A 17,979-nucleotide genomic window follows, 5' to 3' on the forward strand; every position below is an offset into this window, starting at 1 on the left:
AATTACAGGGTACAGTCTAAATATTAACCATCAGACCTCCAACCATTTATTTTACGAGGCAAGTCAGTTAAGAACAAATTCATATTTTCAATGACGGCCTAGGAACAGTGAACTTGTTCAGGGGCAGAACGACAGAATTTTTACCTTGTCAGCTCAGGGATTTGATCCAATGCTCTGATCACTAGGCTACCTGCCACCAAAACAATAGAAGTAATAATTAAAATAAAACATATACATATTATTAACTGTAGCAATTGGGGGGAGGGGGGGGCTGACTAGTGGTGGCTATTCAGCATGATACTATCTTTGCTTCCAGGCCCATGTGGAAGAGGCGGTATCGGAAGGTGTTTCTCGGGAGGGGGGGGTAAAAACATCCTCAGTTGACAAGCAACCTTTATCCCTAATATTTAACCCTTATCTCACCTAATTTGCTCACATTGTATATAGACTTATTTTTCTACTGTATTATTGACTGTATGTTTGTTTTACTCCACGTGTAACTCTGTGTTGTTGTGTGTGTCAAACTGCTTTGCTTTATCTTGGCCAGGTCGCAATTGTAAATGAGAACTTGTTCTCAACTTGCCTACCTGGTTAAATAAAGGTGAAATCAATCAATAAAATGTTCAGGGGACTAGTAGAGGAGGGAGGGGCTTAGGAGAAAAGTGGTGGGTGGGAGGGGCAGAAAGAGGTATGCAGGGTTGCAGGTTTTGTTTATTTACATATCAATTATACTTTTACAAAATATTTCTTGATCAATATGATCGTTTCTCTGTATGTATTTCTTACTTTAGTTTTTCATTTGGGTGGCAGCCCACAGGTACATGTTATATACACAGAATATATTAATTGAAATATATATTGTTCCTGTAAACCCCCTCCAAAAAAAAAAAAAGACAAAACAAATAAAAACTCTATAAAACACGTTGAGTAGCCTGATCTAACTGAGTGTAGCATAGGGTAACCCGCAAGCGGCCAGCGCTCTGGAGTTCACATAGTTATATTCTATAATTCTATAATTATATTCTATAATCATTTATCTTTCATTGTGAGGTAACTTTTTTAGCTAGCAGGCTTTGTAATGTGACAGTGCAGTTAGATTAACTAGAATTTAAGCTTTCTGCCAATATCAGATATATCTATTTCCTGGAAAATGTTCTTGTTACTTACAACCTCATGCTAATCGCACTAGCCTACGTTAGCTCAACCGTCCCGAGGGGGACCAACCAATCCTGTAGAGGCGAGCAGGCTTTGTAAAGCAACGGAATGTGAAAAAATCTAAGGGGAGTGTCAACTTTCTATAGGCACTGTAACAGCTTCCATCAACGAGACATGACATTCACTCAGCCATAAAATACAGTGAGACATGACATTCACTCGGCCATAAAATACAGTGAGACATGACATTCACTCGGCCATAAAAATACAGTGAGACATGACATTCACTCAGCCATAAAAATACGGTGAGACATGACATTCACTCAGCCATAAAAATACAGTGAGACATGACATTCACTCAGCCATAAAATACAGTGAGATAGGACATTCACTCAGCCATAAAATACAGTGAGACATGACATTCACTCGGCCATAAAATACAGTGAGACATGACATTCACTCGGCCATAAAATACAGTGAGACATGACATTAACTCGGCCATAAAATACAGTGAGACATGACATTAACTCAGCCATAAAAATACGGTGAGACATGACATTCACTCAGCCATGAAATACAGTGAGACATGACATTCACTCGGCCATAAAATACAGTGAGACATGACATTAACTCAGCCATAAAAATACAGTGAGACATGACATTCACTACAGCGATGAACGACAGACTTGCAAGTTAGATACAGAAAGTACCTGAATCTCTACCAGTGGAGGCTGTTGAGGGGAGGACGTCTCATAATAATGTCTGGACCTTAGCGAATGGAATGGCATCAAACCATGTGTTTGATATAATTGATACCATTCCACTGATTCCGCTCCAGCCATTACCACGAGGCCGTCCTCCCCAATAAAAGGTGCCACCAACCTCCTGTGATCTCTATCCGTACCTGTCTAAGTTTGAATGAGGTGTGATTGTTTCTTTCTTCATTGTCTATGATATGTTGGGACATATAGACAATACTAAAACACATTATGACAAAACCACTTTCCTTATAACGCAACACATTCAGATTCAGTGACAGGTTCACTGTTCAACAACACCTCTTGTGTGTCCAGTTTGATATTGACTGTATCTGTGTCTGGGTTCATTTCTTCAAGTGTTTCATATATCTTAGCATCTCAATTTGATCTCTCCTTACATTTAGTCAATTATTTTGTATAAACACCTGGACCTAAACGCTGGATATTGGACCTCGATCACTGGCATCATATATCAGCTTCAATGGAAGATTACTGGTAGCAGTACGGCTCTCAATTGTTTTACAGTACCAATGTCCTCGTTTTGTCCAGCCGTATGCACCAGCAACGCAGTAACTTGTCGTCTTCCTCACCACTGGAGGATTCTGGGAGTTGATTTCTAATGTTGTGGATTCAATTCTGCAATTTCTGCAAAAGACAAATCAGAGACTAGATATGAAAGATATACAGATAGACTATAGTAAGTTATACAGCATATACAGTGCCTTGCAAAAGTGTTCACACCCCTTGGCATTTTTCCTATTTTGTTGCATTACAACCTGTAATTTAATTCGATTTTTATTTGGATTTCATGTAATGGACATACAAAAAAATATGGAAAAAAAAGATTTTAAAAAAATAACTTGTTTCAAAAACGTAAAAAAAAAAATGTACAACGGAAAAGTGGTGCGTGCATATGTATTCACCCCCTTTGCTATGAAGCCCCTAAATAAGATCTGGTACAACCAATTACCTTCAGAAGGAACATAATTAGTCCACCTGTGTGCAATCTAAGTGTCACATGATCTGTCACATGATCTTATCTTATATCTTATTAGACACCACTAAGCAAAGGGGCACCACTAAGCAAGCGACACCATGAAGATCAAGGAGATCTCCAAACAGATCAGGGACAAAGTTGTGGAGAAGTTCAGATCAGGGTTGAGTTATAAAAAAATATCAGAAACTTTGAACATCCCACGGAGCACCGTTAAATCCATTATTTAAAAAAGTTATGAATAGTTATGCACGATCAAGTTTTCCGTTTTTTTTGTCTCATTTCTTGTTTGTTTCACCCCCAAAAATATTTTACATCTTCAAAGTGGTAGGCATGTTGTGTAAATCAAATGATAAAAATAAAAAATAAAAATCTATTTTAATTCCAGGTTGTAAGGCAACAAAATAGGAAAAATGCCTAGGAGGTGAATACTTTCACAAGCCACTGTACACTATAGTAAGTTATACAGGTATACTATAGTAAGTTATACAGATATACTATAGTAAGTTATACAGGTATACTATAGTAAGTTATACAAATATACTATAGTAAGTTATACAGGTATACTATAGTAAGTTATACAGATATACTATAGTAAGTTATACAGGTACACTATAGTAAGTTATACAGATATACTATAGTAAGTTATACAGATATACTATAGTAAGTTATACAGATATACTATAGTAAGTTATACAGATATACTATAGTAAGTATTACAGATATACTATAGTAAGTTATACAGGTACACTATAGTAAGTTATACAGGTATACTATAGTAAGTTATACAGATATACTATAGTAAGTTATACAGATATACTATAGTAAGTTATACAGATATACTATAGTAAGTATTACAGATATACTATAGTAAGTTATACAGGTACACTATAGTAAGTTATACAGATATACTGTAGTAAGTTATACAGATATACTATAGTAAGTTATACAGATATACTATAGTAAGTTATACAGGTACACTATAGTAAGTTATACAGATATACTATAGTAAGTTATACAGGTACACTATAGTAAGTTATACAGATATACTGTAGTAAGTTATACAGATATACTATAGTAAGTTATACAGATATACTATAGTAAGTTATACAGGTACAATATAGTAAGTTATACAGATATACTATAGTAAGTTATACAGATATACTATAGTAAGTTATACAGGTACACTATAGTAAGTTATACAGATATACTATAGTAAGTTATACAGATATACTATAGTAAGTTATACAGGTACACTATAGTAAGTTATACAGGTACACTATAGTAAGTTATACAGTGTTAGGTTTAAATTTTCAGAGTAAAAACTTGACGGACACTAAGTTTATTCTTCCCAGAGGATCAATACAGCTGCATTAGACAATTCACACAAGCACTGATATGTAACCCTTCCTCCTAGGCTGAGTCTCCTCCCACACATCTGAACAGCCAATGCATCCCTGTTGCTAGACAGAACCTTAGTGATGTCTCTTCTTCCTCTTTTCATCTGACCTCTGACCCAAAGTGCTCACTCTTCTTATCAATGTCTGACACACGCGTGATCGCTTTCCTAGCGCTCAACACATTCCAAGCTTTATTGCACCCACTATACACCTTCCTCCTATAGATAACCATTAACTTCTGGTGTAGACCCTCTAACCCTAAGCACTCAATATTTCAATAGTATACCAGATAATTAACCCTGTCCCAAGTTTAGGAGTTACTACCCAAAATCCGTCAACAGATACGCTATAGTAAGTTATACAGATATACTATAGTAAGTTATACAGATATACTATAGTAAGTTATACAGGTACACTATAGTAGGTTATACAGATATACTATAGTAAGTTATACAGATATACTATAGTAAGTTATACAGATATAATATAGTAGGTTATACAGCTATACTATAGTAGGTTATACAGATATAATATAGTAAGTATTACAGATATACTATAGTAAGTATTACAGATATACTATAGTAGGTTATACAGATATAATATAGTAAGTTATACAGATATACTATAGTAAGTATTACAGATATACTATAGTAAGTATTACAGATATACTATAGTAGGTTATACACATATAATATAGTAAGTTATACAGATATACTATAGTAAGTATTACTGATATACTATAGTAAGTTATACAAATATACTATAGGAAGTTATACAGGTACACTATAGTAAGTTATACAGATATAATATAGTAAGTTATACAGATATAATATAGTAAGTATTACAGGTACACTATAGTAAGTATTACAGATATACTATAGGAAGTTATACAGATATAATATAGTAAGTTATACAGATATACTATAGTAAGTTATACAGATATACTATAGTAGGTTATACAGATATACTATAGTAGGTTATACAGATATACTATAGTAAGTTATACAGATATACTATAGTAGGTTATACAGATATACTATAGTAGGTTATACAGATATACTATAGTAAGTTATACAGGTACACTATAGTAGGTTATACAGATATACTATAGTAAGTTATACAGATATACTATAGTAAGTTATACAGGTACACTATAGTAGGTTATACAGATATACTATAGTAAGTTATACAGATATACTATAGTGCAGTATACAACTCACCTGGTTCTTCTGCAGTGTTTTCAGGTTCAGGTTCAGGACAGCAATGGATCATCTTCCTCCATGGCTTCCTGAAGTTGGGGTCTGCAGTAACAAAACAGTATGCCCACTTTTACAATAAATAACTCTACCTTGATCCTTATTGAGTTACACAACACCAGCTTACTACTGTAAGTAAATTCATAATGAAAAGAATGAGACTCACATTTTAAACAGAGAATGACCGCAATCAACAACATGACCAATGGGCAAACTGCCAGCAGGATACATTTCAGTAAATGGTTTTCCTCTTTGGCTGTAAAGACACAATGTGAAGACCATGTTGTACATGAACAAGAAAACATGAACGCTGTGATTTAGTTTTCTCCTGGAAACGACTAATCTAACATGTTCCCTTAGTTGTATACCGTTTGCTTATCCTGGTGTTGACAAAGACAAAACATAGACATTTATGGAGCTCATTTAAAATGATCACAACTGAGCCTATCCACTAGGGGGCGGTGTCTGAGCGCCATTGGGTTTGAGCTGTACTTGCTTGCACCTCTGTCTGACCTGTGATATCTACACATTTGTCAAGTGACCTGAAACATTTGACAGACATCATGCAATGCAGCTCCTCTAGTTGAGGTGAAATGGTCTCGTTTACTGGTCTAAATTAGATTAAAATCTTTGTAATTACAGCAGTGTAACTGAAGTGAGTCGGCCTCACTGTCTCTGTACATTCACTGGATGGTAGAACTCACAGGCTTGTATGACGATAAAGCTACTCTGGGTCTCATTGAGGATGGGGTTGTAGATACTGCAGGTTATATGTTGTCCCTCTGTCACATTCACTCGACTACTGATGTTGTACGTTCCTGTTCCAGGATCCTGGGTGGTCTTGTTGACAGCCTTGTGACGCTCCAGAGTACGGTTATGGGTCCTCCATGTCACCTGGTATTCAGGGAAGCCTCCGTGGGTGCTGCACACAAGCGTCATGTCTGTGACGTTTAATGTCAGCTTGGGCTTTTGGTAACTCGCTGCAGGGAGCACAATGGGACAAAGCCAGAACGGGCGTAATTATGAGACAGATGCATTGATAGTTAATGGAGATGTTTCCAGAACAGGATATGATTTTTATATTATGAGCTAAAGCACCATTATGTTCCAGTCCCACCCAACATGAGCCTGATTTAACAATATCTCTCTAAGCCATAGCCTACCTGTTACATTGACAGTGATTTGGCACTCTTTTGATGTTGCGCCATTGATTATTAGAATAACATCGCAGGTCAGGCGATTGTCTCGGACAATGACTGGGTTGAGCAGGAGTGACAGATTTCCAGAAGCCAACTGATCTGTGTTAATTGTTGTTCTGTTGTTGTACAAAGGGTGTTGGTGGTCATACTCCTCGTTTCCATCTTTGAAAACGTGCAGCACTCTGGGGATTAAATCTTGCCAGTATATTCTGGTTCTTGTTGGGTAGTTGGGAGTTGCCAATTTGGAGCGACCACAGGGCAGAAGGACGGGCTGTCCGATGATTCCAACGACGGTTTTCTTCTTCGGGTGTGTTGATGAAACTACTGAAATAACTTTCCAAACATAGAGGCAAGAGTTAGTTCAAACGGAACTCCACATTTACCATGCTAATAAGACATTTTCTGTTTGACCCATCGGAGAACTTTCACTGTGATGTAACGAAATTGAGGCCTCAAAGAGATGACATGTTTGGTGCAGATTATAAAAGGGAAATGGACCTGGCATATTATTTTTAAGTACTACAACTACAAGCCTGGGACTTTCCTGCCTCTCTCTATTCCCAGTTGTGACTCAGAGTTGTTTGAGTCAGGCTGGTGGTTCCCTGCTCACCCTGCTGTTGGGAAACTTCTCAGGCCGACTCAACCAACTGCTGGAAGTTCCTTTCACCCATTTTTTCCAACATTGGATTCCACTCTGAAAGCACTATTGTGTTAGAGAGGAGTAGCTAGCGAGTATACAGAAAGAAGTTCACATAGAATATGGTAAACCATTTGGATTCAGGAGTGGCGCAGCGGTCTAAAGCACTGCATCTCAGTGCAAGAGGCGACACTACAGTCCCTGGTTTGAATCCAGGCTGAATCACATCCGGCCGTGATTGGGAGTCCAATAGGGCAGCACATAATTGGCCCAGCGTCGTCCGGGTTTAGCCGGGGTAGGCCGTCATTGTAAATAGGAATTTGTTCCTAACTGACTTGCCTAGTTTTAAAAACATGCTTTCCATGTCTGCTACAGCTGCGGGATGCTTTCTGTTCAAATATTGGACTAATTTTGACTTCAATAGAAATGCATAGTCTTCATTTGTCTGAATAAGATACAGGCCTACTGTTCTGTCACAATTCAAGAGCCAGGTAACCAAGGTGTTGGTAGGGCTATCTAATCTAGTGTAAACCTGGCTACAGCAGAGGACCTGCCTCTGCTTACGGCTCCACCGTAGATGTGGTTGATAACAGCGAGCGAGAGGTCGTGACTCCGTAAAAACGTCCAGCTCTGATTAGAATCAGGCACAGCTAATAGTTCATCATATTTTATAAGAACAAGTTGAAATGATTATAAATAGTCAATCACCATACGGTAATAGATGACGTGGTGCTGTATCCTCTAAACTGTTAATGTTCACAACTCTATCACCCTCCTAGTGAGAAGTACTGTCTCCAGAACTCTGTCTCAGAGTGAACACTCCTGTGTCTGTGAGAGGTGTACGCCACATCCTGCCAGAGCTCATTGACAAATGTACAAAAACAAAACAACAAAAAATGATGCTCCATTGATATGGAAAAGACACCCATATTTGCTTTTGTGCATTTGTCACATAGTTATTTTTTTTTTTTTAAATCATGCCCGTGGGGACACACTACATCGATTTTGCAGTTCTGAAGAAATCCACTGGCTAAAATCCGAAAGGTCGACGTCTTCATTGACGTCAAACAGCTTTCACAATCCAAGACCAGTTTTATAGTGAGACTTCCTTTTTTTTCTTCTTCTTCCCTTTCTGATAACAAGGTTGTCCTTACTAACACCGGTTTGGACAATGAAATCTACAGAGTCAGTATGTGTAGCCGCATGGTGCTCAGCTCATAGTGTACACTAGATTGAAACCAGAGCGGCTGCTGGCCTATAACCTCGTGGCTGTCTATATTGATGAATGAAAACAGTAGTGAACTTAGCTGTGGAAACTTACCATACAGCAGAACAACTAAGATAATCCCAACAGCCATTTTGAGATGAATGCAGACCATTCTAAGGGAAGAAATCAGTAGCAAAATAGTTAAATGAACAACCTTGTCTATTAAATGGGAAGTTTATGCAAGTCCAAAAGGAAAGGAAAGAGGAGATTTCATAAAGAAGTGGATACCATTTCATTCTGAAGTGACAATCACATTCAGCATAGTCTGTATATACCATGTCAAATAGCCTGTCGGCTATCACCCTCAGTAGCAAGAACTTTGACACATTGGCACGTTGACACTGCAACTGTGTATTTTTTATCTAACCTTTTTTAACTAGGCAAGTCAGTTAAGAACAAATTCTTATTTACAATGACGGCCTACAAAAGTTAATATATAACTTTTCTTAACATAACTGACACATTGTTGTTGAGCTACTGCTGAGCTTTGTTATTCCTTTTCTAGTTTGATTTAAAAAGCTGATATGGACAAGATATGGGAGCTTCACAGAGAAACGTTCAACTTTAAACACAAACAAAAGTTACAAGGAAGTTGATTTCAAGCCAGCTTTCAGTTCATCAAAGAAGCAAACACTTCTTTATAAGATCATAGAAGAGTTTTTAAAAAGCATTCCCATATCCTCATGTAGCACACTACCAAGAGGAAGAACTCACCAGTAGACGGAAGCCTTTACAGATGATAATCCTGCCTGTGTCCTGACGGATCAGACTGGCAGACAGAATGAACTTTGGTGATGATACGCCTCTGCTATGAATGAGCCACACCCCTCTCCTCCAGTCACCAAGACGAGGCTTTTTGATTTTGGATCAGCCTCAAATCTTTTGCGCTGCTGAAATGGTGTAAAAAAATAAATAATTGTAGTCAACTGACTGCGCAACTTGCGAGACATAGCACCATTCTGAGAAGTGGCCGAGCATCGCTCCTCTGTGCAAAGGCAGCACTACACCACTGACTGTAAACAGGAAGCTCAAACTTCCCAATTCTACCAGTTAAATGAAAATGCACTCGTTCTAGCTTGTGGTTTGGATAATGTTTATGATAAAAACGTGGTGTTGCCATGACAGAACCAAATTCCCCTTTAAGGCGTCCTCATGCTTCCCATCCAAAACAGTTCAGAACAGTTCATTTATACACTACCAGTCAAAAGTTATTTTTACTATTTTCTACATTGTGGCAACCAAAAAAAGTGTTAAATCAAATTATATTTTAGATTATTCAAAGTACCCTCACTTTGCCTTGATGACAGCATTGCACTCTTGGCATTTTCTCAACCAGCTTCACCTGGAATGCTTTTCCAATAGTCTTGAAGGAGTTCCCACATATGTTGAGCACTTGTTGGCTACTTTCCCTTCACTCTGCAGTCCTACTCTTCCCAAACCATCTCAATTGGATTGATGTCGAGTGATTGTGGAGGCCAGGTCATCTGATGCAGTCCTCCATCACTCTCCTTCTTGGTAAAATAGCCCTTACACAGCCTGTAGGTGTGTTGGGTCATTGTCTTGTTGAAAAACAAATTATAGTCCCACTAAGTGCACACCCGATGGGATGGCGTATCGCTGCAGAATGCTGTGGTAGCCATGCTGGTTAAGTGTGCCTTGAATTCTAAATAAATCACTGACAGTGTCACCAGCATAGCACCAGCACACCATCACACCTCCTCCTCCATGCTTCACGGTGGAACCACACATGCAGAGATCATCCGTTCACCTACTCTGGATCTTACAATGACATGGAGGTTGTTAACAAAAATCTCAAATTTGGACTCAGACCAAAGGACAGATTTCCACCGGTCTAATGTCCATTGCTCATGTTTCTTGGCCGAAGCAAGACTCTTCTTTTTATTGGCATTCTTTAGTAGTGGTTTCTTTGCATCAATTTGACCATGAATGCCTGATTCACGAAGTCTCCTCTGAACAGTTGATGTTGAGATGTGACTGTTACTTGAGCTCTGAAGTATTTATTTGGGCTGCAATCTGACCTTATCCTCTGCAGCAGAGGTAACTCTGGGTCTGCCTTTCCTGTGGCGGTCCTCATGAGAGCCAGTTTCATCATAGCGCTTGATGGTTTTTGCGACTGCACTTGAAGAAACTTTCAAAGTTCTTCAAATGTTCCTTATTGACTGACCTTCATGTCTTAAAGTAATGATGGATTGTCATTTCTCTTCACTTATTTGAGCTGTTTTTGCCATAATATGGACTTGGTCTTTTACCAAATAGGGCTATCTTCTGTATACCACCCCTACCTTGTCACATCACAACTGATTGGCACAAACGCATTAAGAAGGAAAGAAATTCCACAAATTAACTTTTAACAAGGCACACCTGTTAATTGAAATGCATTCCAGGTTACTACCTCATGAAGCTGGTTGAGAGAATGCCAATAGTGTGCAAAGCTGTCATCAAGGCAAAGGGCGGCTACTTTGAAGAATCTAAAATATATTTTGATTTGTTTAAAACTTTTTGGGTTACTACATGATTCCATATGTGTTATTTCATAGATTTGAAGTATTCACTATTATTCTACAATGTAGAAAATAGTTTTTAAAAAATCAGAAAAACCCTTGAATGAGTAGGTGTGTCCAAACTTTTGACTGGTACCATATATATTATGACAGCCTTTTGTAACATTTTAGTTCGTTTTGGTCTTAGGCAAGGTTTTTTTTCGGCTGTTCGTGCACACAAAAACATTTTTCAGATGCATCCCGGAGTCAGTAGCAGAAATCTACAACCCTTTGACAATGATTGGTCATGTCACTGACCTTAGAGATCCTTTTTATGTCTCTATTTTGGTTTGGTCAGGGCGTGAGTTGGGGTGGGCATTCTATGTTTTGTGTTTCTATGATTTTCTATTTCTATGTTTTGGGCCGGGTATGGTTCTCAATCAGGGACAGCTGTCTATCGTTGTCTCTGATTGGGAACCATACTTAGGTAGCTCTTTTTCCACCTGTGTTTGTGGGAAGTTGATGTATTAGTCTGTGGCGACCTAAATGCCAGAACTGGACACGAACCTGACACCCTCAGCACACAGGGGGACAAACACCTGCCTGCAGGTGACAGCATTCCCTCCCCCATATGCCCCCCTAGACACAACTATGACAACATAACCAACAAAAACGGGTCACAACTCCTGCAGCTCTGTCGCACGCTGGGTATGTACATAGTCAATGGTAGGCTTCGAGGGGACTCCTATGGTAGGTACACCTATAGCTCATCTCTTGGCAGTAGCACTGTAGACTACTTTATCACTGACCTCAACCCAGAGTCTCTCAGAGCGTTCACAGTCAGCCCACTGACACCCCTATCAGATCACAGCAAAATTACAGTCTACTTGAACAGAGCAATACTCAATCATGAGGCATCAAAGCCAAAGGAACTGAGTAACATTAAGAAATGCTATAGATGGAAGGAATGCAGTTTGGAAACCTACCAAAAAACAATTAGGCAACAGCAAATCCAATCCCTTTTAGACAACTTCCTGGTTAAAACGTTCCACTGCAATAGTGAAGGTGTAAACTTGGCAGTAGAAAATCTTAACAGTATATTTGACCTCTCAGCTTCCATATCAAATCTAAAAATCTCAAATAGAAAACCGAAGAAAATGAACAACAATGACAAATGGTTTGATGAAGAATGCAAAAATCTAAGAAATAAATTGAGAAACCTGTCCAACCAAAAACATAGAGACCCGGAAAACCTGAGTCTACGCCTTCACTATGGTGAATCACTAAAACAATACAGAAATACACTACGGAAAAAGAAGGAACAGCATGTCAGAAATCAGCTCAATGTAATTGAAGAATCCATAGACTCTAACCAATTCTGGGAAAATTGGAAAACACTAAACAAACAACAACACGAATAATTATCTATCCAAAATGGAGATGTATGGGTAAACCACTTCTCCAATCTTTTTGGCTCTATAACAAAGAATAAAGAGCAAAAACATATACATGATCAAATACAAATCCTAGAATCAACTATTAAAGACTACCAGAACCCACTGGATTCTCCAATTACCTTGAATGAGTTACAGGACAAAATAAAAACCCTCCAACCCAAAAAGGCCTGTGGTGTTGATGGTATCCTTAATGAAATGATCAAATATACAGACAACAAATTCCAATTGGCTATACTAAAACTCTTTAACATCGTCCTTAGCTCTGGCATCTTCCCCAATATTTGGAACCAAGGACTGATCACCCCAATCCACAAAAGTGGAGACAAATTTGACCCCAATAACTACCGTGGAATATGCGTCAACAGTAACCTTGGTAAAATACTCTGCATTATCATTAACAGCAGACTCGTACATTTCCTCAATGAACACAATGTACTGAGCAAATGTCAAATTGGCTTTTTACCAAATTACCGTACAACAGACCATGTATTCACCCTACACACCCTAATTGACAACCAAACAAACCAAAACAAAGGCACAGTCTTCTCATGCTTTGTTGATTTCAAAAAAGCCTTCGACTCAATTTGGCATGAGGGTCTGCTATACAAATTGATGGAAAGTGGTGTTGGGGGTAAAACATACGACATTATAAAATCCATGTACACAAACAACAAGTGTGCGGTTAAAATTGGCAAAAAACACACACATTTCTTCACACAGGGTCGTGGGGTGAGACAGGGATGCAGCTTAAGCCCCACCCTCTTCAACATATATATCAATGAATTGGCGCGGGCACTAGAACAGTCTGCAGCACCCGGTCTCACCCTACTAGAATCCGAAGTCAAATGTCTACTGTTTGCTGATGATCTGGTGCTTCTGTCACCAACCAAGGAGGGCCTACAGCAGCACCTAGATCTTCTGCACAGATTCTGTCAGACCTGGGCCCTGACAGTAAATCTCAGTAAGACCAAAATAATGGTGTTCCAAAAAAGGTCCAGTCGCCAGGACCACAAATTCCATCTAGACACCGTTGCCCTAGAGCACACAAAAAACTATACATACCTCGGCCTAAACATCAGCGCCACAGGTAACTTCCACAAAGCTGTGAACGATCTGAGAGACAAGGCAAGAAGGGCATTCTATGCCATCAAAAATAACATAAATTTCAACATACCAATTAGGATCTGGCTAAAAATACTTGAATCTGTCATAGAGCCCATTGCCCTTTATGGTTGTGAGGTCTGGGGTCCGCTCACCAACCAAGATTTCACAAAATGGGGTAAACACCAAATTGAGACTCTGCATGCAGAATTCTGCAAAAATATCCTCCGTGTACAACGTAGAACACCAAATAATGCATGCAGAGCAGAATTAGGCCGATACCCACTAATTATCAAAATCCAGAAAAGAGCCGTTCAATTCTACAACCACCTAAAAGGAAGCGATTCCCAAACCTTCCATAACAAAGCCATCACCTACAGAGAGATGAACCTGGAGAAGAGTCCCCTAAGCAAGCTGGTCCTAGGGCTCTGTTCACAAACACAAACACACCCCACAGAGCACCAGGACAACAGCACAATTAGACCCAACCAAATCATGAGAAAACAAAAAGATAATTACTTGACACATTGGAAAGAATTAACAAAAAAACAGAGCAAACTAGAATGCTATTTGGCCCTAAACAGAGAGTACACAGTGGCAGAATACCTGACCACTGTGACTGACCCAAACTTAAGGAAAGCTTTGACTATGTACAGACTCAGTGAGCATAGCCTTGCTATTGAGAAAGGCCGCCGTAGGCAGACATGGCTCTCAAGAGAAGACAGGCTATGTGCACACTGTCCACAAAATGAGGTGGAAACTGAGCTGCACTTTCTAACCTCCTGCCCAATGTATGACCATATTAGAGACACATATTTCCCTCAGATTACACAGATCCACAAAGAATTCGAAAACAAATCCAATTTTGATAAACTCCCATATCTACTGGGTGAAATTCCACAGTGTGCCATCACAGCAGCAAGATTTGTGACCTGTTGTCACAAGAAAAGGGCAACCAGTGAAGAACAAACAGCATTGTAAATACAACCCATATTTATGCCTATTTATTTTAACCTGTGTGCTTTAACCATTCGTACATTGCTACAACACTGTATATATATATAATATGACATTTGTAATGTCTTTATTGTTTTGAAACTTCTGTATGTGTAATGTTTACTGTTAATTTGTATTGTTTGTTTCACTTTTGTGTATTGCTACCTCACTTGCTTTGGCAATGTTAACACATGTTTCCCATGCCAATAAAGCCCCTTGAATTGAATTGAATTGAATTGAGAGAGAGAGAGAGAGGGAGAGAGGAAGTGAGAAAGAGATATAGAGGGGAAGAGAGAGAGAGAGAGAGAGAGAGAGAGGTGCTTATTGTTATTGTTGAATGTATGGTTATTTTGACACTTGGTTATTGTTGTTACTGTTGTCCCGTTGCCAATTTTGATTCTCATTTTTATTTTTATATTGTAATGTAATGTACATTGTTACGTCATGCCAATAAAGCAAATTGAATTGAATTGAGAGGAAGAGAGAGGTAGAGGAAGAGAGACAGAGAGAGGTAGAGGAAGAGAGACAGAGAGAGGTAGAGGAAGAGAGACAGAGAGAGGTAGAGGAAGAGAGACAGAGAGACAGAGAGACAGAGAGACAGAGAGACAGAGAGACAGAGAGACAGAGAGACAGAGAGACAGAGAGACAGAGAGACAGAGAGACAGAGAGACAGAGAGACAGAGAGAGAGAGAGAGAGAGAGAGAGAGAGAGAGAGAGAGAGAGAGAGAGAGAGAGAGAGAGAGAGAGAGAGAGAGAGGTCTTTGTGTGTATCTCCTCTGCTACAACCAGTAACAAAATCTGATTGTGAGGGTGAGAGGCTGACCCGGACCCACCTTGGCCTCTGTTTACTTTGGAATCCACCAGACAGCACACACACACACACACACACACACACACACACACACACACACAAACACACACACACACACACACACACACACACACACACAAATACTGTAATACACTGAGACAGTGTGTCACATGTTCATGCTTTTTCTGCTTTTAACACACACACAGATTTGAAGCATCATTCACAAAGGATAGAAGAAGTGAGGGACTTAGAGAGAGAGAGAGAGAGAGATTCACATGGAATAGAAGAAGTGAGGGACTCAGAGAGAGAGAGATTCACACATAATTTTTTTTAAATTGTTTATTCTATTGTGTTATTGACTGTACACTTGTTTATTCCATGTGTAACTCTGTGTTGTTGTTTCTGTCACACTGCTTTGCTTTATCTTGGTCATGTCACTGTTGTAAATGAGAACTTGTTCTCAACTAGCCTACCTGGTTAAATAAAGGTGAAATAAAATAAAATAAAAAAACATGGAATATAAGAAGTGCAGGACTCAGGGAATGAGAAGAGGAATCAGGGAAAGAGAAGAGAAAGGAAAGGGGAAGAGAAGAGAAAGGAAAGGGGAAGAGATGAGGAATCAGGGGAAGAGAAGAGGAATCAGGGGAAGAGAAAGGAATCAGGGGAAGAAAAGAGGAATCAGGGGAAGAGAAGAGGAATCATGGGAAGAGAAAGGAAAGGGGAAGAGAAGAGGAATCAGGGGAAGAGAAGAGGAATCAGGGGAAGAGAAGAGGAATCAGGGAAAGAGAAAGGAAAGCGGAAGAGAAGAGGAATCCGGGGAAGAGAAGAGGAATCAGGGGAAGAGAAAGGAAAGGGGAATAGAAGAGGTATCAAGGGAAGAGAAGAGGAATCAGGGGAAGAGAAGAGGAATCAGGGGAAGAGAAAGGAATCAGGAGAAGAGAAAGGAAAGGGGAAGAGAAGAGGAATCAGGGAAAGAGAAAGGAATCAGGGGAAGAGAAGAGGAATCAGGGGAAGAGAAAGGAATCAGGAGAAGAGAAAGGAATCAGGAGAAGAGAAAGGAAAGGGGAAGAGAAGGGGAATCAGGGGAAGAGAAGAGGAATCAGGGGAAGAGAAAGGAAAGGGGAAGAGAAGGGGAATCAGGGGAGGAGAAGAGGAATCAGGGGAAGAGAAATGAAAGGGGAAGAGAAGAGGAATCAGGGGAAGAGAAAGGAAAGGGGAAGAGAAGAGGAATCAGGGGAAGAGAAGAGGAATCAGGGGAAGAGAAGAGGAATCAGGAGAAGAGAAAGGAAAGGGGAAGAGAAAGGAAAGGGGAAGAGAAGAGGAATCAGGGGAAGAGAAGAGAAGAGGAATCAGGGGAAGAGAAGAGGAATCAGGGGAAGAGAAAGGAATCAGGAGAAGAGAAAGGAAAGGGAAAGAGAAGAGGAATCAGGGGAAGAGAAAGGAATCAGGAGAAGAGAAAGGAATCAGGGGAAGAGAAAGGAATCAGGAGAAGAGAAAGGAATCAGGAGAAGAGAAAGGAAAGGGAAAGAGAAGAGACAGTTTGAATTGACTACAGACATTCTGTATTACATTACGTGACATGTTGTAATACCTTCATTACATTTAACAGACTCTCTTGTCCAGGTCCAGTTACAGGGGTAGTCAGCGTTAAGTGACATGTCGTAATACCTTCATTACATGCAACTCTTGTCCAGGTCCAGTTACAGGGGTAGTCAGCGTTAAGTGACATGTTGTAATACCTTCATTACATGCAACTCTTGTCCAGGTCCAGTTACAGGGGTAGTCAGCGTTAAGTGACATGTTGTAATACCTTCATTACATTTAACCTGTACTGCTCTGGCGTTCCGCCAGCAGAACTCCTCCCACATTCCACTGAAAAGGCAGAGCGCGAAATTCAAAATATATTTTTTAGAAATATTTAACTTTCACACATTAACAAGTCCAATACAGCATATGAAAGGTACACATCTTGTGAATCCAGCCAACATGTCCGATTTTTAAAATGTTTTACAGCGAAAACACCACGTATATTTATGTTAGCTCACCACCAAATACAAAAAAGGACAGACATTTTTCACAGCACATGTAGCATGCACAAAGCCAACCTAACTAACCAAGAACCAACCAAACTAACCAACAAACAACTTCATCAGATGACAGTCTTATAACATGTTATTCAATAAATCTATGTTTTGTTCGAAAAATGTGCATATTTCAGGTATAAATCATAGTTTACATTGCAGCTACAATCAGAAATTGCACCGAAAGCAGACAGAATAATTACAGACACCAACGCCAAATACCTAAATACTCATCATAAAACATTTCTGAAAAATACATAGTGTACAGCAAATGAAAGACAGGCATCTTGTGATTGCAGCCAATATTTCCGATTTATTAAGTGTTTTACAGCGAAAACACAATATAGCGTTATATTAGCTTACCAC

The 17,979-nt window shown here is 39.2% G+C and overlaps 1 protein-coding gene across 1 annotated transcript; it reads right to left on the reverse strand.

Annotated features, from left to right (window-relative positions):
- Positions 1-507: 507 nt before the first annotated feature.
- Positions 508-9,641, reverse strand: LOC129820686 (CD276 antigen-like). Its single transcript, XM_055877536.1, has 7 exons — positions 9,381-9,641; positions 8,721-8,779; positions 6,727-7,095; positions 6,268-6,543; positions 5,730-5,819; positions 5,528-5,608; positions 508-2,558 (listed from the first exon to the last, which is right to left on the reverse strand). Exons 2-7 carry the CDS (start codon positions 8,776-8,778, stop codon positions 2,530-2,532), a joined length of 903 nt encoding a protein of 300 aa, XP_055733511.1. The 5' UTR covers position 8,779; positions 9,381-9,641; the 3' UTR covers positions 508-2,529.
- Between the last annotated feature and the right edge of the window lie 8,338 nt (positions 9,642-17,979).

This window comes from Salvelinus fontinalis, chromosome 23, assembly GCF_029448725.1.
Source record: "Salvelinus fontinalis isolate EN_2023a chromosome 23, ASM2944872v1, whole genome shotgun sequence".
Classification (NCBI taxonomy): domain Eukaryota; kingdom Metazoa; phylum Chordata; class Actinopteri; order Salmoniformes; family Salmonidae; genus Salvelinus; species Salvelinus fontinalis.